This window comes from Lygodium microphyllum, chromosome 3 (genome assembly GCF_053477565.2).
Source record: "Lygodium microphyllum isolate KBCC chromosome 3, Lygodium_microphyllum_v1.1.10, whole genome shotgun sequence".
NCBI classification, from domain to species: Eukaryota; Viridiplantae; Streptophyta; class Polypodiopsida; order Schizaeales; family Lygodiaceae; genus Lygodium; species Lygodium microphyllum.
This window is the reverse complement of record NC_141137.1, coordinates 18310171-18338148: the sequence shown is the minus strand read 5'-3', so window position 1 is coordinate 18338148 and position 27978 is coordinate 18310171. Positions and strand designations below refer to the sequence as shown.

Below are 27978 nucleotides of genomic sequence, written 5' to 3'. Positions count from 1 at the left end.
GTTGAATCAATCAACCATAAAAAATAAATACCCCATTCCAAGAATAGATGAATTACTTGACCGCCTTCAAGGAGCGAAGATCTTCTCTAAGATAGATCTCAGATCTGGATATTATCAGATAAGGATCAAGGAAGAAGATATCGCGAAGACTGCATTCAGTACAAGGTATGGACACTTCGAATTCCTAGTGGTGTCATTCGGGCTGACGAATGCTCTGGCTACCTTCAACAGGTTAATGTAGGATATCTTTAGGCCCTATCTTCATGACTTCGTACTCGTCTTCTTTGACGATACCCTAGTCTACTCAAAATAGGAAAAAGATCATGAACCCCAGCTTCGCATTGTTCTTGAAACAATGAGGGCACACAAGCTTTATGCCAAAAAGAAGAAGTGCGCATTTTTCAAGAGACAAATTGAATATCCGGGATTCATTGTATCAACGAAAGGAATTTCAGTAGATTCAGCCAAGGTCAGATACGTTCTGGAATGGCCAACACCAACTTCTATCAAAGAAATACGTAGTTTTCTTGGGTTGACAGGATGGTACAGGATTTTCATCAAAGATTATGCTTTGATTGCAGCACCTCTGACTGGTCTACTAAAGAAGCAAGTAGCAATTGTATGGTCACCTGCTGAACAGACCAGCTTTGACAAACTAAAGCAAAGCTTAGTATCAACACCCATCCTGAAACTTCCTGATCTTAGTAAGGAGTTTGAAGTGGTAACTGATGCTAGTGTACTTGCTTTAGGATGTGTACTTATGCAAGAAGGTCATCCCGTATCAAGAAAATTGAAGAGCCATTAAAGGAATTATGCCACCCACGATCTGGAGCTGTTGGCTGTCATCCATGCTCTCAAACTTTGGAGACATTACTTGCTAGGTAACAAATTTTCCTTAGTAACGGACCACAAGAGTCTTAAATGGATTTTCACTCAGAATGAGCTCAATATGAGGCAACGTCAATGGATCGAAGTGTTGGAAGAATATGATTTTGAAATCAAATATAGACCTGGAAAAGAGAATGTGGTTGCCGATACACTCAGTCACAAGGCATTTCTAAATTCTCTTATTTTGCAAGATCCATCAACAGCAAGATCGCTAGCCACAAAGGTATCAATGCCAAATAACCTGATTCTTGAGCTAGCGAAAGAAGGGGCATATCATGACCCAATCTATCAGAAAATGCTAAGGGAGATCCCCATCAAGGATCAAAACCCGAAGCTAAAGACCAAGTATCAAGAATTCTCTGTCAGTAGTGGACTTGTCTACTTTAGGACAAGATTATGTATCCCTGCAGGCCAAACTCTCAAGCAGAAGATACTGTGGGAAGCCCATGACTCCCCTTTCTCAGGACATCCTGGTTATGCCAAGACCCTTAATGCGGTCAGAAAGAGCTATTATTGGGAAAGGCTCAAGGGTGGCATTCTCAAATATGTCATGGAATGTTTATCTTGTCAATGCATTAAGGCAGAACATGTTAAAATGCCTGGGAAATTGCAACCACTTGACATTCCACAAATGAAATGGGAGTTCATTAGTATGGACTTCATTGTTGGCCTACCCCAAGTTTAGGGAGGATATAACTCTATTATGGTTGTAGTAGATATGCTCACCAAGGTCGCACATCTCATCCCTATCAAGACAAACTATAAAGCTTCAGACATCGCAAGATTATTCTTCAAGGAAATATTCAAACTTCATGGGTTACCCAGAAGAATCATTAGTGATCATGACTCTCTATTCACATCACACTTCTGGAGGGCTATCTTTGAGGCTATTGGAACTCAACTATGTTTCAGTACAGCTTACCATCCCCAAATAGATGGTCAAACAGAATGAGTCAATCAAGTCATTGAAGATATGCTTAGGGCATACTGCTATTGCGAACCCAAAAAGTGGATTCAATACTTACCACTGGTTGAGTTTGCCTACAATGCTTCTTACCAACAGGGTATTCAGATGACCCTTTTTCAAGCATTGTATGGGCACGATTGTCATACCCCTTTGAGCTTCTTGGATCCAACTTTGAGGGTAGAAGCTTCAAGGCAGATGCAGGAAGACATGGATGATCAAATCAAATCAATAAGACAAGACATTCAAGCTGCCAAGGATAGACATAAGGCTTACGCTGACTTGAAACGGCAAGACAGATCCTTCGTCGAAGGTGATATGGTCTTCGTCTGCGTACACCCTAAAAAGAGTTCTCTGTCCTTGGGGGAGTACAAGAAGCTAAGTCCAAGGTATTGTGGACCTTATAAGATCACTAAGTGCCTAGGGCCTAATGCTTACAGACTACAGCTACCTGCAACCCTAAAGATTCATAATGTATTCCACGTTAGCCTATTGAAAAAGTATCTACCTAATCCAAATCATGTACTTGATGACCAGCAAATTGTAATGCCTAGCCAAGGAGTCCTTGAGCTACGGCCTGATAGAGTCCTAGATGTCAGGGAGAGGCAATTGAGATCAAGGACCTTGAGGGAATACCTCATCCAGTGGAAAGATTATCTCGAAGAGGATGCCACCTGGATAGATGAAGATACTCTCAATCAACAATACCCCCAGGTCTTCTTGAGATGAGGACATCTCGATTCCTTTAAGGGGGAGAGGATGTAACATGTCCCCCCTTAACAAAATTTTTTTAATTTTTAAGCAAATTTTTTTGTTCCTCTCTCGCTTCCCGCGCCGACAGCAAGTTGGGGAGAGAGAGAGAGGGAGTGAAGTGAAAGTAATAGGGGGCACGTAGTCCCCCAAGTGGGAGGGGTGGCTGCCATACCATCCTCCTCCCCCTCCTATAAAGGGGAGCTTCCCCCCCTCCCTCGTCTACACAGCACCCCCCCTCGTGCTTCGCCACCTTTCCCCCCCTCTATTGCTGCAACAGCAGGAAACCCCCCCTGGGCTTTCGCCAGGACCCCCCCTCCCCCGCGTGAAGAGAGAGAGTGAAGGAGAGAAGGAGGGAGAGAGGGAAGGAGAAGAAGAGAGAGGGAAGGAGAAGAAGAGAAAAAGAAGAAGAAGAGGAAGAAGAGAGAGAATGAAGAAGAGAAGGAGGGAGAGAGGGAAGAAGAAGAAGAGGAAGAAGAGAGAGAGTGAAGAAGAGAAGGAGAGAGAGAGAGGGAAGGAGAAGAAGAGAAAAAGAAGAAGAAGAGGAAGAAGAGAGAGAGAGAGAAGAAGGGAAGGAGAGAGAGAGAGAGAAGGAGAAGAAGAAGAGAAGAAGAAGAGAAGAAGAAGAAGAAGAGGGAGAGAGAGAATAGGAGGAGAGAAGAAAAGAAGAAGAAGAAGGAGAGAAGTGACCTTCGCCGATGAGGGGGGTGACTTGAAAAAAAATGGCTTCACAAACGCGGCTCCTCAACACGGCCCTCGACACCTTCTCTACTCAGCAACTCTCTCTCTCTCTCTCTCTCTCTCCTTCTTCTCCTCTCCCTCACACTCTCTCCCTCGTCTTCTTCTTTTCTTCTCTCCTTCTCCTATTCTCTCTCTCCCTCTTCTTCTTCTTCTTCTTCTCTTCTTCTTCTCCTTCTCTCTCTCCCTCTCCTTCTCTTCTTCTCTCTCTCTCTTCTTCCTCTTCTTCTTTTTCTCTTCTTCTCCTTCCCTCTCTCTCTCTCTCCTTCTCTTCTTCACTCTCTCTCTTCTTCCTCTTCTTCTTCTTTTTCTCTTCTTCTCCTTCCCTCTCTCCCTCTTTCTCTTCTTCTCTCTCTCTCTTCTTCTCCTTCCCTCTCTCCCTCCTTCTCTTCTTCACTCTCTCTCTTCATGGGGGGGGGGTCCTAACCTAAGCACGAGGGGGGGGGGGAGGACCTGCCTGCGGACGACCAGGGGGGTGCTGTGTAGATGAGGGAGGGGGGGAAGCTCCCCTTTATAGGAGGGGGAGGAGGATGGTATGGCCGCCACCCCTCCCACCTGGGGGGCTGCATGCCCCCTATTACTTTCACTTCACTCCCTTTGTCTCCCTCTCCCCGACGTGCTGTCGGTGGGGAGAGAGAGAGGGACAAAAAAATTTGCTTGAAAATTAAAATTTTTTTGTTAAGGGGGGGGGGCATATTACATGCAAGAAGAGAGAAAATAGAAGAATAGTGCATGACACAAGCATTGGGTATAATCTCCCCCCTAGCATGGGCAAACAAGCACCTTTGCCATGCATGTATTTATGGATTTTGCACTATCTTTTTGTGCATTGAAAAAGTGTCATTTTTTTGGGCTATTACTTTCTTTTCTTAAATGCCATGCTTTTGGCCTAATGATATCTAACTCTTGTCTAATAAATCTATTTTTTGGTTTACAAAAATAATTGTCTAGCCATTTAGGCTTCACATAGATTATGTCACAAACACAAAAACAATGTCAAAGCAATCTTTTGAAAGTAGTTAACAAACAATGTGCTTGTTCCGTACCTTCTCCAAGGTATAATGCCAACCTGGCATTCTATCCCTTAATTTGGGACTCGTATCTAATCTCAGGCACATGATCCACCAATTTGCCCTTATCTAGTATCAACACCTTCCAGGAAGTCCATCCTAAGTTATGCAAGAGTTAGGTCCAAACCCAAGGTATTTATAGCTAGAGTCCCCCCTAGCACCCTTGTCACCTCTTAACTTAACATCCTCCCTACGGAGAGACATCTCACATCTAGGGTTAGTCCTAATCTCTAGTGTAGTCAAAGAGCCCCTTGGTGACGGGCTCCTACCAGTAACCTTTGGGGAGGTTTAGTGAATAACTATAAATCTCCCCATGAGGGCATAAGAACTTTTGTGCAAACACAATCAAGTAATCAACTTATCATCAACAATACCTAGGAAAACATTCCTTTTTCACCTAGAAATACAATACTTCCATGTTAATGAAGAACCCAACAATAATAAATCCTAACATATTAAAATGCCCCCAGTCAAAATATTTATTTCTTATAACTTTGTATAATAATCTACATACCACAACATAAAACACATTAGTTCTCTGCCATCTATCTACTACTCAAAATGTGACTATTGCTACATATGGCTCCACACATAACAAGTCATTATCATGCAGTAAATAGACAAATGAAAATCCACAAATCAATAAATATTAAATTGTCAAACTTTCATAGAAATTATCATAATCATTGATTGGGTGTTTGCCTTATTATCAAACATTCCCTTTTCAAAATCATGTACATATACAATGTAGAGTGTTGATAACCATATTTGTCACAAAAATTACCATATTGTAATGCTAAATATATTTATGCTTGCAAGTCCATATTATTATCAATGTATGTTCAAGATATAGGCTTGCATATTTTTGAGAGCCCACTTAATGTGCTATGTTTTAGTGAAATCAAGGTTTACCTTCTAACTCAAGTCCTATCCTTTCCCTTCTCTATGAGATATCCACAATAGAGATTTGTCTAGCACATCTTTTGTTTTGCCATGACCACATTGTTTACAAGCTTGGAAATATGTATAAATTATGTGCTTGATGTCATGCTCATTGAGTCATTACTTGTTGGTGCAAATGGATTTGCCTTTGGGTGCAGTGGTCTATATATCACCATATTGAACCAATGCTATTCAATGCATGGTTTCATGCAAGACCAAGGTTTGCACAAATGGACATGTATGCTACTAAACATGACCTTCAAAATAGAATGTTAGCCATGTCAAATCTCAATTCAACAATCTTAGTTGCATTGTAAACAATGATGCATACATATAATCCCTTTTGGTTAGCTGCTAAGTGCTTGCTTGAGTTGTTATAGAATCCGAGATACATGCTCGACTTTCTTATATGCTTAAAATATATATGGCGAATATTATGTTGGCACAGAGGGAGAATAGATGAGAGAAAAGAAAGATGTAGAGAGAGAGGTAGAGGAATTGGCAACACACTAGGGATTGGAAGATGGGCCAGTCCCCCCCCTTGTGGAGTTATATTATTGACAAGGAGTAAGCTCCTCCATTACACATAAGCCACTTCTTACTTGTAGATCTTGGAAACAAAATCGCGGTTCCTTGCACGGTATACAACCGGCTAACACTTGCACAACTTGGAAGTTGGCACCTTTTGATTCTTCTTGAGTCTCCTTCTCTCCTACACAATACATGTAGGGCTCTCCTCTTGGCGCTTGATTTCAGCAGAGCTTCTAGAGCACTTGCACCTTCTCTTCTCCTCTTGGAACTTGATTTCAATAGAGCTTCCGTAGCACTTGATTTCAGCAGGGCTTCTGCAGCACTTGCACTATCTCTTCTCCTCTTGGATACATGCAAAGTGATGCTTCCTTCACCTCTCCCTTACACCCAAGGAGAGCCTCCTCTTTTATAGGCTTTCAAGAGCTTCACTTCTTGGAGAGAGAGTGGAGTTGATCTTCATGCAAGATGTGGTTGTTCCACTCTGCAACACTAATTTCGAGATATCTCTTTGTGCATTGTTTGGATGAAAACATGTCCAACGTGAAAGTTGTAGATCTCGTTGTTTCCGATAACCTTCAAGGCCTGTTTTTAGAGATCATTTTTCTATTGCGAGATATTTTAAAAATGGATTTTCCAAAAAACAACTTTTTAAACTATACTCTTAACTTGTGGTCCATGCAACCACCTTGAGTCATAGATAAGGGGAGTTCATTAGATTGCATTGGGCCTCAACCTTAAGATTGAATTCCACACAAAAGCTTGTGTCATTTTAGACCTTAGAAAGAGAAAATCACTTCTCTCCTCACTTCTAGAGGATCACGTCTCTCGACTTTCTTAGTGAGAGAATTCCCTCGCTCGTCTTTCTTAATGAAAGAAAATACCTTAAACCTTGACTTGTAGGGGAGAGGATGACCCTAAATGAATGCAATGCTCATTATACACAAGTAAACATTCCTAGGCATCCCTGGATGCACACATAAATACATATACACAATGCTAATGCACCTCCTCTTCTTAGAACTCAATCCATCTTCATTTATGTGTAACTCCTTGGTTCTTGTGTACACTCTTATACTTGGCAGACACTTCTTTTGCCCCTTCATAACTTGTATTGGTTGTACCAGATATCCCCGTCATAGTGCTCTGATCACCCCATTAAGTGATGCACTAGGAATACTGGTTTCTAAATGGTCTCATGGCCATGATAGATCATCATCAACACTTAAAGAAAAGCGAGTCATTAATTTATTAAATAGAGAATGCATAATAAGCAATCAATTTAGTGACATGAGCCTTGGAGTGGAGATAAGGATGACCATTGTAGAAGGCTACACCACATCTACACAAACTTTGTTTCTACTAGGAATGAGATCACTGCTTTTATGCTTAGGATGTGAAGCCCATGCATGAAAAATAAGGATTTTTTAGATGACCTTTCCAAAATTATACTCCTATGGTGTTGTTCTTATTGGGCTTTATTCAAGCCCACTTTCATATTGTAGTGCTTTATTTTGTAAGTTTGTCTTTAAATTATTATAATAGAGTTATGTTTTTAATCATACACTTCTTTAAGTTGAGTTGCACTATGAACTTGTGGAAAGTGCAATATTTTACCATCAAGAAAGAAATCATTTTCAAGAATGAAATTGAGGGTTTTTCTATATCACATTCACAAAGTATACTCCTTTTGTGTTGCCTTTATTAGGCCTTACTCAAGCTTATTTTCCCATTGTAGTGCATTAGTTTTAGCGCAACTTTAAATAATTGCAAATGAATTATTTATCATGTAGGATGAGTTGCATTTTCATGCAAGGTCTATTCTTTGGCTATTGAGGGGGGGGGGGGGGGAAATGATATTTAAGTTCTTATAAGCAAGATCATTATGCCTATTGTGATTGTTGGGCTTTGCATATGATTACATGCATACCATGTATATGCACCATTCATAGGCAAAGCCTTGCCATCTTTGAACAAAGTGTGGTTAGTAGGCTTTGCATATGATTACATGCATACCATGTATATGCACCATTCATAGGCAAAGCCTCACCATCTTTGAACAAAGTGTGGTTAGTAGGCTTGGATGAGTAGCCTTAAGTTGAATGGGTAAACAAGGGTGCATGGGGTCCATATTACATTACTCAAAACAAGCTAATCAGATTATCTACTAGCAAGCATACAATAAAAACTAGCTAGGACTACTATGCCTATTACGATTGTCGGATTTTGCATATGATTACATGCATACCATGTCTATGCATCATTTACAAGCAAAGCCTCACCAACTTTGCACAAAATGGTCAATGGGCTTGGCCAACTAGTAGTCTTAAGTTGCATGAGTAAACAAGGATGTATGGGGTCCACATAGCATTGCTGGAAATAAGCTAATTTGATTATCTACTAGTAAGTATACAATAAAAACTAGCCAAGACGGATGTTTATACCTCCAAGTGCACAATGTACTCTAGACAAAATCACAAAGAGATCATGCAATAGAGTCAACAAACAAAAGTGCATAGAAAGAATGATCTCATCAACACCATTATTTTTTATAAGGATTTTCAACATGACAAGAGGAGAGGTTGATGTATCACAACTTGTATAATGGCAGCTGATGCGTGATCTAGTTGACATTCTTCATATCTTAGAAGATGCACAAAAATAGTGCTTCATTTGGTATAATCATAAAAAAGGGGACTCTTGGAGAGCAACCATGTTGGATCATGTGTATGTTAATCAAGATTCTTGGTGATTGACCCAAAATACAATTGTTGATGGAAATTACACGCTCTCATCATATCGATATGGACCCAAAATACAATTCATATTAAGCCCTTTGAAATACCCAAGTGCTACCTTTGGTCTATGGTGGAGTACTCCAAATAGTTAGGAAAGGGTTGTGCTATAGATAGAAGACAAGCTCTCTTTGCTACCACTTATTACTGCTCTACTATACTTAGTGCTTGTATTGTTTAGTCTAATGATGTTTATCTTGTGTATATCTTACGGGGATGATGATTACATTAAAGCTCAAGAAAGATACTAAGTTGATGATATTAAGGTATGTGCCAAATATGATATGGAAGGGGAATCATCTTTGCTAGGTATCTTTCAAGCTTTGAAAGCTAAAAAGCATAGGCAAAGCATTACTAGTATTAAAGATGCTAATGAGGACACCCACAATGACAATGTATCTATCTTAAAGGCTTTTGTACAACATCTATCTTGCTTTATGGGTGAGCCTTTTGATTGCTCCTCAAGCTACTCTGAGGTTTGGAATGTGGTTGGTTACACACTAAAATGATAGACGCCCAACCCCTCCCCAAAGTGTGGGCATGTGATTTTTGAAATTGAACACATACATAGGCACAAAGCCTTTACACACTAACAGGACACATTTTGTAAACAAGTGAAAAATAATATGTCTATTATTTTTTTGATTGGTTGCAAATGCAAAAAGTGCATCCTTGTTTGTCACTTTACGAAGGGGGGTGACTCCATGTCCAAAAGTGGGTGGCAAATGTCAATTGCTCACTAGCTTGCCCCATTTCAATTGAAGGGTTGGAATCTGTAGTGAGTAAGATGAAGAAAGGGAAGTCCCAATGCCTGAATGGATTGTCAATGGAATTCCTTTGCTATTTGGGATGTATGGGGGACTTGATTTATGTGCATATGCCAATTACTTCACGAAAGTTGGTCTCCTTCCAAATTTTGTTAAGCATGGGACAATGAAGTTAACACTAAAGTCCATAGGGACCAATATGGTCCATGGATGCATATTCATGATGTGATTCTCAACTTACTTCTTATAGTAGATCTTGCTCTCAATAGAGGAGGGGAGTGTGTGTTAAAGAGGCTCTAGCTATTCTCCATCCACTCAGAGAGAAGGGTTATGGATATATAGTTAGTTGTAGGATGCTCGAGAAGGTGTGTGGTAGCCTCATAACATCCATATGACACAATTGTAATTCTCTATCGATAGTAATATCATATTTCATTCACATTAAATAAAAGCACAAAGAGAAGGGAACAAAGAACTGCTCGTGTAATGTAAGGGGAGTTTAGTTAAGAAGCTAGTGTGATTCAAATGCTGCGTCCCCCAATCCCATGTCTATGGCATATGCCCTAACGTTCAATGCTAAGAATCAGTCTATGAGCCCTGTACAGAAGTTGTCGTTTCCTTTCAACTTTTAAGTAACAGGTGCCTTTTCGCAGTTCAGGACGCTACCGATGGCTATGGAGGATTCCCGGGTGCATCGACCAGTATATCGCCGTCACAAAGCCAGGGTTTGCAATTTTCCTCCCTTGTTCCTAATCTTTGTTGTGCTTTTCAACGTCATCCCTCTTCTCCTTACATGTATTATCATTGTCTCCTGCGCAAGCAAAGTGTGCGGCACCTCCTGTTGCTAGGACCTACCAAGATCCTGTATTAGATCACAGTTTTCGTTTCAGATTGGTGCGATTTGCTCCACATAGAAGCATTTACCCTTTGATTTAAAGAGAGCTTAAGCGCATCATAACTAACGTTTTTACTCCTGTTGATTACAGGATGCTGCTAGTTCAGGGCAGACTGAATGTCGAGTCTTCATGCTGATGGAGTATACTAAATTAGCATCATGAGCGGGCGGAAACTGCTCCTGTCTTTGAGCAGGAGACGACCAACAGTTCTTCAGCCAGTGTTTTCCTGCAAATGCAGGAACTACACTTGTGCTTATGCATACACAGGCAGGGAGGCTTCGGAAAGCTCTGGATTTCTAAGTACTTCAGTGGGGTTGCACAATCCCTGCTCTAGGGATGTAAGGCCATTGTCGAGTTTTAACCATTACAATTTACTAAGTTCTGATGCATGCCTTGACTCAACATTTTTATACGGCGAAGTGTCCGTTGACCTTTGTGGCAAAAAGCAGAACACTTTACCCGAGGCATCTGCAGGGAGCATTGATGAAAATGGTGAGGTTACAGAACTAAATAAAAGCAAGCGGTCTAAGTGCTGTAAAGTTCCTAAAAACTTGAAAGGAAAAGACAAAAGAAAAGCTCATAACTCTGCTTTAACCAATAATGAGGGTATCCGTGGTGGCCACACCTCAGTAAAGAAAGAGAGCTCGTCACACGAAATAGACTCTCATGATGCACAAGTAGATATACTAGCATCAAATGGACGCCTGCAAGGTATATCAAATGCTGTCAGACATACTCAGATGTCAATTATGGAAGGACCAAGTGATGAATTAGAGGATGGCAAACAAGGATCTCAAAATGGGACAGGTGCTGCCCAAAAACAGCCACTACCAGATGATATGGGATCTGATGGCACTTGGAAACACAGTAGAAGGGCTTCTAAAGCAAAGATTCAGCCAAAATTTGACCTTTCTGATCCTCTGCAAGTGTTTCAAGAACTTTTGTCTTCTGAACCCACAGGTTCTATGTCAAAATGTGAGAGGGATAGATTGGTAAGGGTTTTCAGGCATTTTCTTGATGATGGTTGGGCATTGGAGCAAGCAGCATCCCATTGTTTCATCAGCTCAATGGTCTTTCCTATTGCAGTATCTCGCTTTCGTAAATTCTTTTTGGCCAGATGCACATCAGAATTAAGAGCGCACCTGTTGATGCTGGGACCTTCACCTTGTGGGGATCAGTACCTTCTCCCCTTGTTTTCAGAATTTTGCAATAGGGAGTTTCCTGGGGAAATTGCAAGATATCGGGCACTGCTTGAGACTGCCGATCTGACAAAACCCCACACTTGGTTTCCATTTGCACGAGCAATGAAACGGAAGATAGTGTATCATGTCGGGCCCACCAATAGTGGCAAGACGTATAATGCTTTACAAAGATTTAAGGAGGCATCCTCTGGTGTTTATTGCAGTCCTCTTCGCCTGCTAGCCATGGAGGTGTATGATGGTGCTAATGCCAGTGGAGTCTACTGTACTCTTCACACGGGGCAAGAGAAGAGGGAAGTTCCTTTTGCTAATCACATTGCATGCACTGTAGAGATGGTCCCAATACACAAAGCTTGGGATGTGGCAGTAATCGATGAGATTCAAATGCTTACAGACGACTTTAGAGGCTGGGCCTGGACTCGAGCATTCCTTGGCTTGCTTGCAGATGAGGTTCATGTATGCGGGGATCCTAGTGTACTTTTGCTGGTTAAGGATTTGTGTAATGTTACCGGGGATGATTTGGAGGAGCACTTCTATGATCGTTTTGAGCCACTTTCCATAGATGAGCGGTCCCTACAAGGAAAGTACAAATGTATACAACCTGGGGATTGCATTGTATCATTTTCTCGCAAGGAGATATTCAGCATAAAAAGGGCAGTTGAACTGGAAACACCAAATCGCTGCTGTGTAGTATATGGGGCCTTGCCTCCGGAAACAAGGTCTCATCAAGCTAAGCTTTTTAATGATCCAAATAGTGGGTACGACATTTTAGTTGCCACAGATGCAGTTGGTATGGGCCTCAACTTGAACATTCGAAGAGTTATATTTCACACGCTTGAAAAGTATAATGGTGAGACAATGGTGAAAGTTCCGCCTTCACAGGTAAAGCAGATAGCTGGAAGAGCTGGCCGAAGGGGAAGCATCTATCAGACAGGAATAGTGACAACCTTTTACGCACAGGATATGACATACTTACTAAAGTGTTTGAATGAGCCCTTCACTGAGAGCAGGAGTGCTGGTCTCTTTCCAACTTATGAGCAAATGGAACTTTTTGCTACTCAACTACCTGGGGCTACCTTTTCAAAGCTTCTCGATCGCTTTGCAGAAAACTGTCAGATGGATGGTTCCTACTTCCTTTGCCGCAACGACAACCTTAAGAAGGTGGCTAGCATTATTGACAAGGTGAAGGGTTTAACATTGGAGGACAAGATGAAGTTCATTCTTGCACCAGTGAACACAAGAGACCAAAAAGTCATGGGAGCATTACTTAGTTTTGCTCTTGCATATAGCAAAAAGTTTCCAGTTCATCTTTCTGTGGCAACGCCCACTGGGTCTGCCAAGAATGATTTGCAGCTCATGGACCTGGAGGCTAGACATCAAGTGCTATCACTGTATCTATGGCTAAGCCAACATTTTTCTGAGGAATATTTTCCGCATACAGAGGAAGCAGAGAAAGTAGCTTCTGAAGTTGCACTTTTGCTTGGGGAATCTCTAGTACAAACAAACATACGGATCATTCAAAGTGATAAACGTGGTTCCATCAGAAAGAGGGCCTGCATTATTCAGAGACAGCCTTCACGATTGAGAACTTCATGCTCACAATAATGAACTACAAGAGACATTTCAATTGTATCTTACATGATTTACTACGGCTATTCAAAATCTTGTAGGTCAACTCGTACGACCACTCAATTTAGCATGTAAAATAGTGGGCTCTCTGTAGAACTAGTGCTTTGTGATTTGAACCAGGATGTTTGTGCTGGGTTTTGAGTATCTAGGGCTGGTCAAGGCACCATCAATTGATCAGAGAATTTTGTTTTTTATATATTAAAGGTTTTGTTTAGGCAATGGGTTTGTATTTCACATTTGTGGCAGTATGCTTAGTACTCCTTTCACAACTTGATAATTGGACATGCTTTTCTAGTTTATTCATGTCATGTGGATCGATAGACACTCCAAGGCATCCTTGGATATTATCAACAATAGAAGGGGGTGGGGGGGGGGGGCGTGGGGGTTGGTGGGGGGGTAGGGGTATCTTTAACAGAATGTTTAGCCCCACTTTCAAGAAGACGACCTTTGCAATGGCCCTTGTGACCTCGACAAAATTGTACGGGATCTTTACAACAATTATTACTATTGCCCATTGTTGAGGATGGTTGAGGGAATCTTGTAGAAATTAAGAAATGGTAAATAAGAGAAAATTTTGATTTCTGTCACTAAAATTGGCCCAAATTAGATGTTGCCTTTGCCATATCAACTTGATTAGTTGTCACCAAAACCTCTAGGAGCTTGAAATGTTCTCGGTTGTGCCATTGTAGGCCTCTATTTGATGTTGCTTGTTGTTTTGACTACCTTTTGGGATTGTCACTCAATTGCCGCCTAGGGCCTTCTGATGAACTAGCACCTAATTCTAGGTCAACCTTTGGTAGCTGCTCTCTCTCTCTCTCTCTCTCTCTTTCTCGTAATCTCTCTCTCTCTCTCTCTCTCTCTCTCTCTCTCTCTCTCTCTCTCTATTTTTCTCTTATATGCTCTCCTAGAATGACTTCCCATAGGTACAACCATTAGTTTACATGGCCAAGTGCCCTCACAAACTTCCAAGTGATAGCTTCCGAATTGAAACTTATCTCTAGACTTGATAAAAAAGTAATTATTCTCTTGTCCTCTACTCAATAATTGGTTGGTTCCCATTCACATTGAATTTGCTAAGGTTTCATTTGGCCTTAGCTAACATTAAATGCTTAATTTTTGCCACATGTAAGACGGCTGCTCTCAAGAAGACCATAAAGCCAGAGGAAAATCAGTCATAAGAAATGAGCACGAGCCATTCTTTCACCTCTCAGCCTTGGCTAGTTTATTGCTGGCCAGACCCATTGTGATCCGATTGCCAGCCGTCAAACCTTGGTGAGTCCTACTATTCTTGGACTCTCTTTGGTTCTAGGCTCCCCTAAACCCCGTTTGGGCGCCTAAGACCCCGAACGGTCATCCTCGTGCATGTTTCCCTTGATTTACCTTAATATCACATGTCACATTAATGTCACATTTCCTTAATATCACATTGTCACATTTCCTTAATATCACATTTAATGTCACATTTACTTAATATCACATTGTCACATTTCCTTAATATCACATTTAATGTCACATTTCCTTCCCCTTAAGAATCGGTTTCGTCCTCGAAAACGATACTTGAAAGGTCTAACTGTAAATTGGGAAACCTTTTCTTTAAAGTACTTACTTGCTCCCATGTCGAGCTTTCTTCTGAACAATCTTTCCACTTAACCAAACATTCTTGATAAATAGTATTCCTTGTTCGTCTATTACGAACATTTAATATTCTTTCTGGTTCATGTGGATTAGATTGGTCATTTAATAGCTCCTCAATGTCATCATTTAAAATTAGATTATACAAATCACCCAGCTTCTTCCTTAATTTACTTACATGAAAAACTGGATGTATTTTACTACCAGCAGGTAGTTGGAGCTTGTAAGCCAATTCTTCCACCTTTTTAAGTATTATGAAAGGACCACAATACCTCGGTGAAAGCTTTGGACATTGTCCCTTTTTCATAGTTTTAGTTTGTTCAGGCACCTTAAGATAGACCAATTCTCCTTTAAAGGAGATGTCTCTTCGGTGAGGATCTGCATATGCTCTAGTTCGATTTTGAGCCTTTTTAATATTTTCTTGAGCAAATTTTAACATACTATTCATATCCTCCAAAAAGTCTTTAGCTGCCTGAACCTTTTCCTTATGCAGTTCTATTGCAAAAGGAACTCTGGGCTGAAACCCATACATTAACATAAATGGACTATATCCAGTGGAAGAGTGCTTGGCACTATTATATGCAAAATCTGCTATTGGTAAATACTCTTCCCAATTAGTTTGCCTTTTACTTACATATGCCCTAAGCATAGCTTCAAGGATTTGGTTAACCCTTTCAGTTTGCCCATCTGTTTGTGGGTGATCTGCCGTACTCATGCTAGGTTTAGTATCCAATTTCCTAAATACCGCACGCCAAAATTGGCTATCAAATTTTCTATCCCAATCATGAACTATATTTGCCGGAAGGCCATACAATCGGTATATGTTCTCTACGAACAATCTAGCCAATTCTGGTGTTTTAACATCAGTTGAAGTTGGAATGAACCTAGCCATTTTGGTTAACCTATCCACAATCACCCACACAGAGTCGTGCCCTCTTTGTGTTCTAGGTAAAGCAACAATAAAGTCCATGGAGATACTCTCTCATTTTCCCAAAGGAATCTCTAGTGGATGGAGAAGTCCTCCCATTTTCAATCTTTCAGCTTTATTAACTTGGCATTTATTACATTTGACCACATAGTCAAGGACGTCCTTATTCATTCCAGGCCAATAGAACTGCCTTTTAATAAGACTATAAGTCTTATTAACTCCTGGATGTCCCACGCTAGGGGTATCATGACACTCAAAGAGTATCTGGCGCCTTATTTTTGTATCTTTCGGGACACATACCCTACCTTTGTAGAGTAAATAACCATTATCAATGGTAAAATTCTTCCACTTGAATCCGGTTTGAGCAACCCCTGATGCTCCATTTCCTTGTTGAACATTGTCATATATTCCTTCCTCAGTAGAAGCACTTTCATTTGGATCCCCATTTTTTATTGCTTCCCATATGTTGGAATATGTCGGATCAACCTGGCATTTCCCTTTTAAAGATTCAAGCAAGTTGGAAGTGAACTGAGTAAAACTCAATTCATTAATGATGGGCATTCTGCTGAGTGCATCAGCTACTATATTATACTTTCCTTTTCTATATCTTATCTCATAGTCGAACTCTTGGAGGAGTTCGGCCCATCTGGCTTTACGCCTGTGTAAATCCGGTTGATCATTAAGCCACTTAATGCTTTCATGATTCGATAAAATCAAAAGTTTGGCACCGTACAGATAGTGCCTCCATTTCTTCATTGCATGTACTATTGCATACAGCTCCCTCTCATAAACAGAATAATTCTGTTTTGCACGGTCTAATTTCTTGCTTTCAAAAGCAACTAGTCGACCTTCTTGTAATAAGACCATGCCTATCGCCTTATCACTGGCATCAGCTTCAACCACAAATGGTTTATTGGGATCCACAATTAATAGTACTGGAGCTGTAGCAATAGCTACCTTAAGTTTTTGAAAGCTTTCATTTTGGTCTGTTTCCCAATTAAAACTCTTTCCTTTCGAATGAATCTACGATAAAATCCAAATAAACCTAGGAAGATCTGTAGCTCTTCCAGGTTCCTTGGAGATGGCCATTCAATAATTGCCCTTACTTTTTTTTGGATCCATGTTGATTCCCTCTTTCGAGATAATATGCCCCAAATATTTGACCTCTTGTGCAAAGAATTCACATTTAGTTTTCTTCGCATAAAGGGAATGTGTTCTTAACAGTTGGAATACTAATCGTAAGTGTTCCAAATGTTCTTCTCTTGATTTACTAAAGATCAAGATATCATCCAAGAAGACTACTACAAAATGTCCTAGATAGGGCTGTAAAACACTATTCATCAGCTTCATAAAGGTAGCTGGTGCATTAGTGAGGCCAAAAGGCATCACCAAAAAATCATAATGCCCGTATCTAGTATGAAATGCTGTCTTGGGAACATCTTGCGCCTTAATTCTTACTTGGTGATAGCCTGATCTTAAATCTATCTTTGTGAAGAATTTTGCCCCTTGTAATTGATCAAAAAGATCTTCCATTCTGGGCATAGGAAATTTATTCTTCACCGTTATTTTATTAAGTGCTCTATAGTCAACACAAAGTCGCATAGAACCATCTTTTTTCTTTACTAATAAAATTCGTGAAGCCCAAGGTGAATTACTGGGTTGTATAAACCCTTTATCAAGGTAATCCTTAATTTGTCTTTCAACTTCTTGATGTTGTGTTTCACTTAACCTATAGGGTGGTTTAGAAATAGGGTGTGTATCCTTATTTGTGTCAATTGGGTGATTTATATCACCCCTATCTGGTGGAAGGCCACTTGGTAGATCAGAAGGAAACACATCTTTAAAATCATCTAACAAACTACTTAATTCATTATTTACATTCAACTCACAAACATAAGAAAATTGTTGCTTTATATTACAAAAAGTGAAAGTATTCTGTACAGGAAGAGACCATAACATATATACCTCATAGACTTCCTTCTTTATTAGCTCTGAACTTCAGTAGAACATAGCAAAGGATTATCAGATACTTCATGTTCACCTTGAATGACAAAAGTCTTACCATCCCTTTCTAATTCCAGTGTATTATGATGGTAACTACGTTTTAAGGATGGTTCCAATCCCCATAGCCACTCCCTCCCTAGAGCAATATCAGCTCGTTCCATGTTCATAATTTGGAAATCAAGTTTATCTTTATATCCTTGAATCTCAATTTCCAAATTGGATACCATTGTATCCCATATTTTATTGTCTTGGGCTTGCATCATACGAACAACATATTGATGCCCACTCTTTTGTTGGGGAAGTTTCAATTTTTTGACAAGTCCATAATTTATAAAATTATGTGTAGCAGAGTCATCAATCATGACTTTAACCCTCTTTCCAGCTATCAATCCATGTACTCTAACTAAATCATGTGGGCCAAAGATAGGCTGGCACATAGAAGTTGACATACAACACGTGTTGTACATCCATGTGCAAGACCTCTAAAGATTTATACCTTTCATGCCCCTTTAATTCTAAGGTCTGCACTACATGGATTTGTTTTTCTTTTCCCTTGCCCTTGTCCTTATCCTTTCCTTTGTCTTCCCCCTTTTTCTTTTGAGGGCAATTCCAAGCAGCATGGTTAGGGGATAGGCAATTGAAACACAACTTTTCTTTTTTGGCCTTATCAAAGTCATTAGGACTTAACTTTGGCCTCACATATTGTTTCTTTTCAAAAGGTTGTTTTTTACCCTTAAAAAATGGCATTTTTCTTTTAAATTTTCCCACAAATTTTGAGGTTTCCAATTCCTTAGACTTGGGCTCCATATCAGTGAGACTAGTGAGTGTACCTGGACGCATACGGGCTCTGTATCAGTGAGACTAGTGAGTGTACCTGGACGCATGCTATCTTCATTAACTAATTCACATTTAATTGCCTCTTCCAGTGTCTTAGGTGAACTCCTTTTTACTTCCTTTTTACAGGCTTTATCTAGTCCCCTAATGAATCCTCTTGTTTTTTGAAATTCATGTCAGCAGGGGTCTTCCCTTTTGTTTGACATAATCCCAATCTTCCCAATTTCTTTCCATTTCATTTTCAGGAAGGAATTCTTTCAAAAAGACAGATTCAAATTGAGCCCAAGTTTCAGGTATTTTATTTGCCTCCTTTAAAGTTCTCCACCATTTATATGCTTTGGGCCCCAAAGTTAAACTAGCCTCCAGTGCTTGGAGATGTGGTGGAGTATTTTTAAGTTTATGTAAATCTTCCCATTTTTGGAGGAAATTAAAGATTGTATCTTTATTTCTATCTTTTTCCTCCCTGTGAAACTAAGGGGGTTTCATATCCTTTAGAACTGGATTATCCCTCAACTTGTGGTGGGGTTCCTTAGGATCTTGCATAGTCACATCTAAATCTTTCGATGAAGATGGGACATCCGAGGTTTCTATCTTATTTTTATCTCTTTCTAACAATAAAGTTAATTGAGATTTTATTTCAGTGAGTGTTTGAGTTAAAAATTCCATTTGAACCCCCTGAGCCTGTACACGAGCAGTAAGATCATCAAATTGTTCTCGTGTAGCAAAAAATTCTTCCCACTGTTCTTCTTGCATCTGTGGTTCACGGGGATCTACCATAGGGTGGTCCCCAGAACTAGAACCTTCCATTACTCCCTCTTTCCCTTTTTCTGCCATTAATACACTGGAATTGGAAAGCAAAGATAATAAATTTGCATACAAAGTAAAGTACTTCCCTGATTATAATGGCAGGTAACTGTTGCTGGTTTCGTAAATAAACCCGAAGAGTAAGGAACAAATTTTGCCTTCCCGGACTAGAGCAGTGAAGCAGTCATGCTGGAAATGAAGTTTCCTGACTTCAGTCGTGTATCATCTGACATTTTTTCGTCCATCCCATGACGTTTTTCTGTCCGTCCCACAACAGTCGCCTCGCACACAGAAATCGTCTCACGTTTCTGGTGCACAACAGTCGCCTCACATTTTTGGCGCCTTTTTTTTTAAACGTTTCATCTCAGTTGACCACCGTCAGATCACGTTTCTCCTCAGCCTTTCCTCTACCCGCAATGTGTCACACTTACGTGACGTGGCACGTCTCACGCCTTTCACTTTCCTTCACAGCTTGTCACGCTTTCACGGCGTCTCCCTTTTCACACACCCTTCCAGTCTTGTCGCGCACCCCGCCAGCGCTCTCCCTTTCGACCAGTACTAACATATGACGGGTGACATATCCGTCATTTCGCCTAGCCACAGACGTATCCGTCGATTCACCTAGGTTCACTTGAAAAGAACTTCACGAATGGCTTTGATACCAATGTAAGACGGCTGCTCTCAAGAAGACCATAAAGCCAGAGGAAAATCAGTCCTCAGAAGAAATGAGCACGATCCATTCTTTCACCTCCTAGCCTTGCCTAGTTTATTGCTGGCCAGACCCATCGTGATTCGATTGCCAGTCGTCAAACCTTGGTGAGTCCTACTATTCTTGGACTCTCTTTGGTTCTAGGCTCCCATAGACCCCGTTCGGGCGCCCAAGACCCTGGACGGTCATCCTCGTGCATGTTTCCCTTGATTTACCTTAATATCACATGTCACATTAATGTCACGTTTCCTTAATATCACATTTAATGTCACATTAATGTCACATTGTCACATTTCCTTAATATCACATTTAATGTCACATTTAATGTCACACCACATGAGACTATAGGTCATTTTAAAGGCCATTAAATGCCCTAGATGCAAACTGACACCAAGAACCCACAAACACTTGTCTAGCATAACTTACAACTTTTTCGAATGTCTCCCAATGCACACATTGTACTTTGGATCTATCACCATGCCTTAACTAACTTACACTTCACATGTACACCTCACATACACAACTTAATAATGCCAAAGCTAAACATTCAAAATACACTTCTCGGTGAGAGATCTCCCCCTCAAAATCCTTGCAATCATTCTCAATTGCATTACAATGTGACAAAAGAAAAAGTACTTAACTAGAAAAAGCGCAATGAATCATAGTCAAATCGCATAAGCCACTAGTGTTTAACTATGCTACCAAACATATGCTAAAATTTTAGCCAACAAAACTAATTTACAACTCTCCGAAATGAATCATAACTATTGTTAGGACCACATGGGATACATCCATTAACTTTGAATCAAAAGTTTTTTGACTACGTAACCAAAACAAAGCATAAACTAAGCAAATACCATGGTTATACTTCCATTGGTATTACATAACACTATTGTCAAGTAGAACTCAGCTAAAAACCATTGATAATTAATATAAATGTATAGTCTTAGAGTTGTAGTAAAACTATATTCATTTTCATACCAACTACAATGAGGAGCACATTGAATAATGACCTCATGGCAAACATACTGCGAGCAAATATAGTACCTCCAACTACAGTGACTAGTACACTTAATATTGACCTCACGATGAACATATTGTCACCAAATAGTACCTTGGAAGCACGCCAAACACATTCGTAATCCACTATAAACATGAGGTTTCCACCACTAGAGGAGTGAAAGTGCTACCTTGCCCTCGAGCATCAAGTAGTGCTCTTGACCTCTTGCTCTACTGAGCTTGAAGAAGCCCAATCTAAAGTCAACTTAAAGTAAAATCATCAAGGTAAAGTTGCAACAACAAAGGGTGTTCTACCAAGTCATCTTCATTTTGCATCCATAGGTGAATAATTCTAAAACTTCACCAAATAGTGCTTGAAATTTTTACCTCTTATTTTCCTCTCTTTATGTACCAAAATTTGCTAAGGTACCAAAATCTCATGTAGCTCCTCAACCTTTGGTTGAATTTTAGTAGATACATCCTCTAGCATACCTCCATGAAAAGGTCTTAGCACACTCATATGAAAATTATTATGTATCTTCTAATGCTAAGGCAATTTCAACCTATCAACAACATCACTTAACTTTTCCCATAGTTGGAAGTGCCCATAGTGGCATATATCCACCTTAGGATAGAAATGCTCCTTGCCTTTTATATTTTTCAGTCTTGCCTTTCCATAACGTAGTAGTACCCAATTGCTTTATGTAAACTCTAGGGCATGTCTATGGCCATTAAGTGCTCTTTTATGCTTCTCTTGAGATCTTTGAAGCTCTTATTTGACATTTTGATAGGCTATATCCATGCTCTCAAAATGGATATATTAGCCTCAAATATCTTGTCCTTTGTATGCAAGATTAGTGGAACTTTCCTTTCACCCTTAACAATCTCAAAAGGAGCCTTTCTAGTGGAGCTATATACATTATGGTGTTGTGAGAAAACTCAACTAAGGGAAAATGATGTTTCCACTATGTATTATTCTTTGAAATGTAATATTGCAAGCTCTTTCGACTATCCATCAATTTGTGGATGGAAGGATGAAGAAAATTTCAATGTGAAACCATGTTTTCAAATAGCCCCTTCCAAAAAAAATTGCTCATCCAATGATCCTAATCATTAATGATTGAATCTAGCATGCCATTGACTTAAGATATATGTTGCATGAAAATGCATTCCATATGATTAGCCTCGGTCTTTTTACTATAGGAATACAAATGAGACTGCTTTCTAAACCTGCATATGATAGTTCATATCCAATTATTCCCTATAAGTGTCCTTGAAAGATGAAAAATAACATTCGAGAAACACCCTACCAATGTCTATTAGGTATACAAATAGAGTGCAAAAAGCATGGAACCTTTTTCCTATTATACTTGACCTTTTGCATAATTTCTCAAATGCTAAAATTTTCACTGCTACCCATCTCAAAATAACACCCTTCTTTTGCAAAGCATGCAATGGAGAAGATAATTCAGGTGTTGTTCAGAGGGCTACTTTCAAGGATCAAATCCATGCCATGATCCTCATGCCTTTCAGGTGGTAATTATCCCAAAAATGACTCTAAAAAGAAATCATTATATATTAGATATATTTTCCATGCTTTCACTATCATATTTATCCTTTTCTCAAATGGGGGGGGGGGGGGGGTTTACTCATGAATATATGTATATATAATGTGAGTTCAAAATAAGGGGTTTTTAAAACACCATTTTTTACATACAGAAGGGTGTCATATAAAGGGGTTACTTACAGATTGAATAGAAAAGGGTTGTGTTTTACTCAAGAAAAATTCACAGATTAGGATATTTATAAAAAGGCCATGAACACACGTTATATAGAGAATATATATATAGTGAACCCCTTCACATCCTTTGCAAATACTAAGTAAGCTGAAAGAAGATTTTTCATTACTCTTGATATGACAAAAGTAAATATAACAAGGGCAGATTTCCCTTTCAATTTTACATCTAGAGTATGGGCCAAGCCCTTATATTGAAGTGTTACAACTTTGACATGGGTATCTATAACTATGTGCACACGATGGAACCAAGACATTCCAAGCAATCACAACCCTCCAATGGAGCATAAAGAACTCTTTGTTGTCCATATAACTTCAAAATGTGTAAATGAAGCTTTTCGATGATGGATGTGGTAGGCTTTGCATGCCCCTTTCATGGCATACCAATGTCTCCCATGGGACCCATCTAATCCTTTTTGTGCTAAGATGGGAAATCATGTTTGTAGAGAGAAAATTTTCTCATGCACCAAAATCAAAGAAGATCAATGCACGTTGATCTCTTACTTTCCCCATGACCTATAAAGTTCTATTGTATCATCATTGGGATGATCATAACCACATGAAGAACCAAATCGGCTAAGATTTTCAGATTTCCCCCCTTAGGATCACCATTATTTTTAGCATTATTAGCTTGCTGCCTTTCTAGACACAATGCTTTGCCTTGTGCCCTCCTGTTTACAAAGAAAACCTTGGTTGTTAACCACCATTAATTCCCTTCATTGGGCAACATTCCCCCAACTTTCTTCTTGCTATTCTTGCCTTTTAACAATCCTATTTTTAGACCCACCTCTCTTTTCAATCGTGGAAGCATTCTTTTTAGTCTTTTTATCATTGGTGTTGAAGCTTCTAGACTTACCATGGAGCAAAGAATCTTTTGTACACATCTCTATCAATTGTGGCATGCTTGTCATTGTGGTCTTAATGCAAAAATTATGAATCTCCTTGGACAATCCATACCAATACTTGTCTATTTGCTCTAAAAGAGGACAATATGATAGGAAGTGATGCGGGAAACAATGCCTCCCAAAAATTCTTGTGATATTGCTCAAGATAATTACATTGAGATGCATCTAGTCAAGCGGTCAAGACATCCATCTCAAAGGTAGTCATCAACAAAGATGAAGCAAAAAATTTCCTAAAATGAACCCAAGTTGACAGTGCTCTACCTTGCATTGAGAGTGATGGCCTTGATTGCAATGCATTCTCCTTCAAGAAAGTGGTTGCCCTTTCAAATCTTAGATGACTCAATGAAGTTTCCTTTGAGTAGACCACATCAAACTATTGAACTCAAAGCTTTCAATCTATCTTATGCACCACTTTACACTTTTTCACCTTCATCATAGTCTTTTGCTTTGCCCTTCCATGCCAACTTGTCACAAATAGATGGCTATATTTTTCACATGACCAATACTATATGGAGCATTTGCATGACCAACATTAATACCATGAGCACTTAACACACCAAGATTAGCAAATGCATTACCAAACATGCCACTTTATGCCTCGAGACCATGTCAACTGTGGGATTTTCAATTCCACATGCCATACCTAGATACATTCAGTCTTGCATTCCATGCATTGCCTACTGCATACCATGAGGATTTGGGCCATACCTACCCATAGATGGCCCTTGACCAGCAATTGCATGGAAAATAGACAAGATTGTGCATTGCATCTACCAATGCTCATGGATCCTTCAGAATGTGAAGCATCACCATCACTAGAATCCATATAACTTGGGTATGGTGTCATGCTTGTCGATTTCTGTTGGGGGTAAAGGCACCTATGCTTATGTTGCCCTATGCTTACTCCACACATCGTGACCACACACCTATACACTACAGGTAGCAAGCACCCATCACTATCAATTTATTCTTTATTCTTTCCATGACCATAAAATAAGGGAAGACTAGTCACACATTGTGATTGTTGGAGTTCCCACATGCAGTGTCTCTCTCTCTTAAGAGCTTTCTTGCTCCATTTGCCATAGCTCTTGCTTTGCTCTTGCTTCCACTTGTGTGCTTCCAAAGGTTTCATGGTAGCCGTTTTTTCTTCTTCCCAAGGTATGCATTGAGTCTTTCCCTCTTCTGGCTTATTCCAACTTGCTCCCGACTTATCGAGGAGTTTGGTAGTGCTTACTTGAGCATTTTTGAGTGCTTATTGAGCTGAGGGGTTGGCATTCTATCCATTCTGAGTGGATATAGAGCATGCTATAAAAGTTGTGGATAGCTATGGCAGCTAGACAATACTGTCATATTTTGGCCATAACTTTTGCATATGGTATCAGCTTCATGCATTTTATAGCTAGAAAAAAAGAGTGTGATGAGATCTATAGTTTTTGAGCGCTCATAGAGCTAACTTTGTGTAGATTTCTATTCTCTATTTCACATAGAATAGAACAATTCTAGTTTGGACAACAAATAGTAAATTTCATAATGCATGTTTGATGCTTTAGGGATGCTATTTTGGTGTTTGAATGGTATAGTTATGATTTTGGGATGCTATTTGGATTTTTTAGAGCTTGATTAGTTGAGTTTTGGAGAGGTTAATTGTTGTCATTACAATTTGGATAGTAAGCACACAACAGTGGGCTTCATGCTTTGAATGCCTATTGTGTCTACACAATATTTTGGATATGCTACATGTCTAAGGTGATGTCTAGCATTAATATATAAGCCCATAAATGGTTATGATATCCTTTGACACTTGGATTTGGGCTACATTTGATGTACCTGGGATTTGATCAGTTGCTTTGAGATTTTATGCTTACTTACATATATTGAAGCTTCATTTGATACTTATGCTCCTGGATGTATTTGTGATGCGCTTGGGCTTTCCAGATATTTTGATGTATATGACTTGAGCTTTACTTTCTCACTTTGCATTTCAGATTTACTTCCAATGGGAGACGCTTGTACTTACTTGGCAGAGCTTAGTTCTTTGAGATAATGGGACTCTTGGTTTGTGCATATGCTCTCTTATATGCAATTGGATGCAGTTATCTCCACTTGTGGGTGGATTTGATTTTGTATGCTTCAGACATCAATACTTACCTCTGTTAGCAGTTTGTCAATGTTGGATATGCTTATGGAATGTATGGCTTACTCATGAAAATTTGAGTTTGTGACACTCTTTGGTACCAGTGGTCTATGCTTAGTCACTGCTAGTTGTACTCTTTGTATCTCGGTTGCTACTCGGATATCCCTAGCAATGAAAGATTTCTTTCTTGGCTATTTTTCCATAGTTGGATCGACATATATAGTTGTCTTTATTTCAACATTGCTGTAATTACAGTTTTTAACGTTGTCTTAGAGAGTAGACATTGTACTTTGACATATATAGCTTAGCATTGCTGTAATTACAAATTTTAATATTTTCTTAGAGAGTAGACATTGTACTTTGGTAGTCTATTGCTTGTAGTGGTGGACATCTCTATACTTTGGTATTCCCTCATGTTTTGCCCTTGTTTTGATTGAAATTTTGGGGGATGATTTGCAGTCATTTACATCACTCCATTCTACATTGCTATACTATCATTATGGCTAGTTCTTCAAATGATAGTACTATTTTTAACGTTGAAAAGATTGATGACACAACTTCACTTATTGGAAGATGTAGATATGGTAGATACTAGTTCAAAAGAAGTAGGTTAGGCCTTTGAAAACCAAGAGTGTAAAGCTCAAATACATTGATCAAGATACTTGGGATGAGGTAGATAAGCTATGTAAATCCCCTATCATATTATCATTATTAAAACATATAAGCTATATAAATACCCTATTATATTGTTAATATTATTAAAATAATTTTATTTTAATATTGTGGTACCTAAGTATAATGCTTGGCAATTATGGGAGAATATATGTAATATTTATGATAAGAAAATTCTTGCTTTGTAGATGTATTGATTGAAATAGCTCATGGATCTTTGCATGAAGGAAGGGACTAGTGTGTCCACACATTTGAATGAGTTTCACTCAATTTTCAACTAGTTGACTTCATAGGGTATTGAGTTTAAGGATAATCTTCCTTCCTTGTTCTTGCTTGTGACACTTCCTGAGTCATGGGACACATTTTGTACTGCCACGTGTGCTAATATGCCTAACAATGGTTGAAAACTCTAGGATGTTGAGGGTGCCTTACTCACAGAGAATATAAACACAAAGAATGTGGATGCAGCTATACTCCTCACGCATTGAATGTTGGGGTAGACATAAGGGTAAGAGAGATAATGACCATCATAGTAGAGACTCATAGAGGTCTCAGTCTTGTGGGCAGTCTCGCAGTAAGTCCTGTGATCATAAGGCCTCTCTTACATGCCATTATTGTGGGAAGCAAGGTCATATTAGGCCACAATGCCATAAGCTCCACGATGATAAGCACAAGAAGAAAGGAAAGGGTAAAGTTCAAGATAAGTTTGATGATTGTACTATTATTCCTAGTAAGTCCATCATGAAAATTGAGGAGATAAATGCCTCGAAGCTTGAATCTAATGATGATTACATCTTGGCAGCTTTTTCTCTTAATGCTAGTCAGTTGGTGGATGCCCCCTCTATACTTTTTCTCATTGTTGTTGGCTACTTGATTTAGGGGCTTCTTTTCATATTATCCCACATAAGGATTGGTTTCATTCCTATTGCAATATGACAAGTTTTTTGAAACTAGGAAATGACTTGGTATTGGATATTATTGGCATTGGGGATATAAGAGTGTAGTTTGTTTCATATAATACTTTTTTTCTTACATGATGTATGTTATGTTTCAGCTTGACCAAAACCCTACTCTTTTCTAGTAGATAGTTGGATGATGTAGGGTATCATGTATCTTTTGGTGATTTCATGTGGATGATTAGCCATGGGAATCTTGTCTTTCCTTGAGGTGCCAAGGTTGGTAGCCTCTATCCTTTGCTTGTATTTGGGTCTATTGGAGCATGTTTTGATTGTGGTTGATATACCACATGTATCTTTATGGCATCGTCACCTTGGGCATATGTTATTAAAAGGAATGATAATGCTTTCTCGTTTGCAGTATCTTTCACCCCTTGGCTACAAATGTTTTGATTCATTTGACCTTTGTCTTTATGGCAGGTAGACATGCATTTCTCATA

The 27978-nt window shown here is 39.4% G+C and overlaps 1 protein-coding gene across 2 annotated transcripts; it reads left to right on the top strand.

The window, feature by feature from the left end:
• Nucleotides 1–9923: 9923 nt before the first annotated feature.
• On the top strand, nucleotides 9924–13285 carry LOC148038108 (ATP-dependent RNA helicase SUV3L, mitochondrial-like). 2 transcript variants are annotated; one of them, XM_087669066.1, is made up of 3 exons: nucleotides 9924–10167; nucleotides 10268–10336; nucleotides 10429–13285. In XM_087669066.1, the coding sequence occupies exon 3, from the start codon at nucleotides 10497–10499 to the stop codon at nucleotides 13140–13142; it is 2646 nt and encodes an 881-aa protein (XP_087525192.1). In that variant the 5' UTR covers nucleotides 9924–10167; nucleotides 10268–10336; nucleotides 10429–10496; the 3' UTR covers nucleotides 13143–13285. The 2 variants fall into 2 exon arrangements, with proteins under 2 accessions (XP_087525192.1, XP_087525184.1); XM_087669058.1 differs by lacking the exon at nucleotides 10268–10336.
• Nucleotides 13286–27978: the final 14693 nt, after the last annotated feature.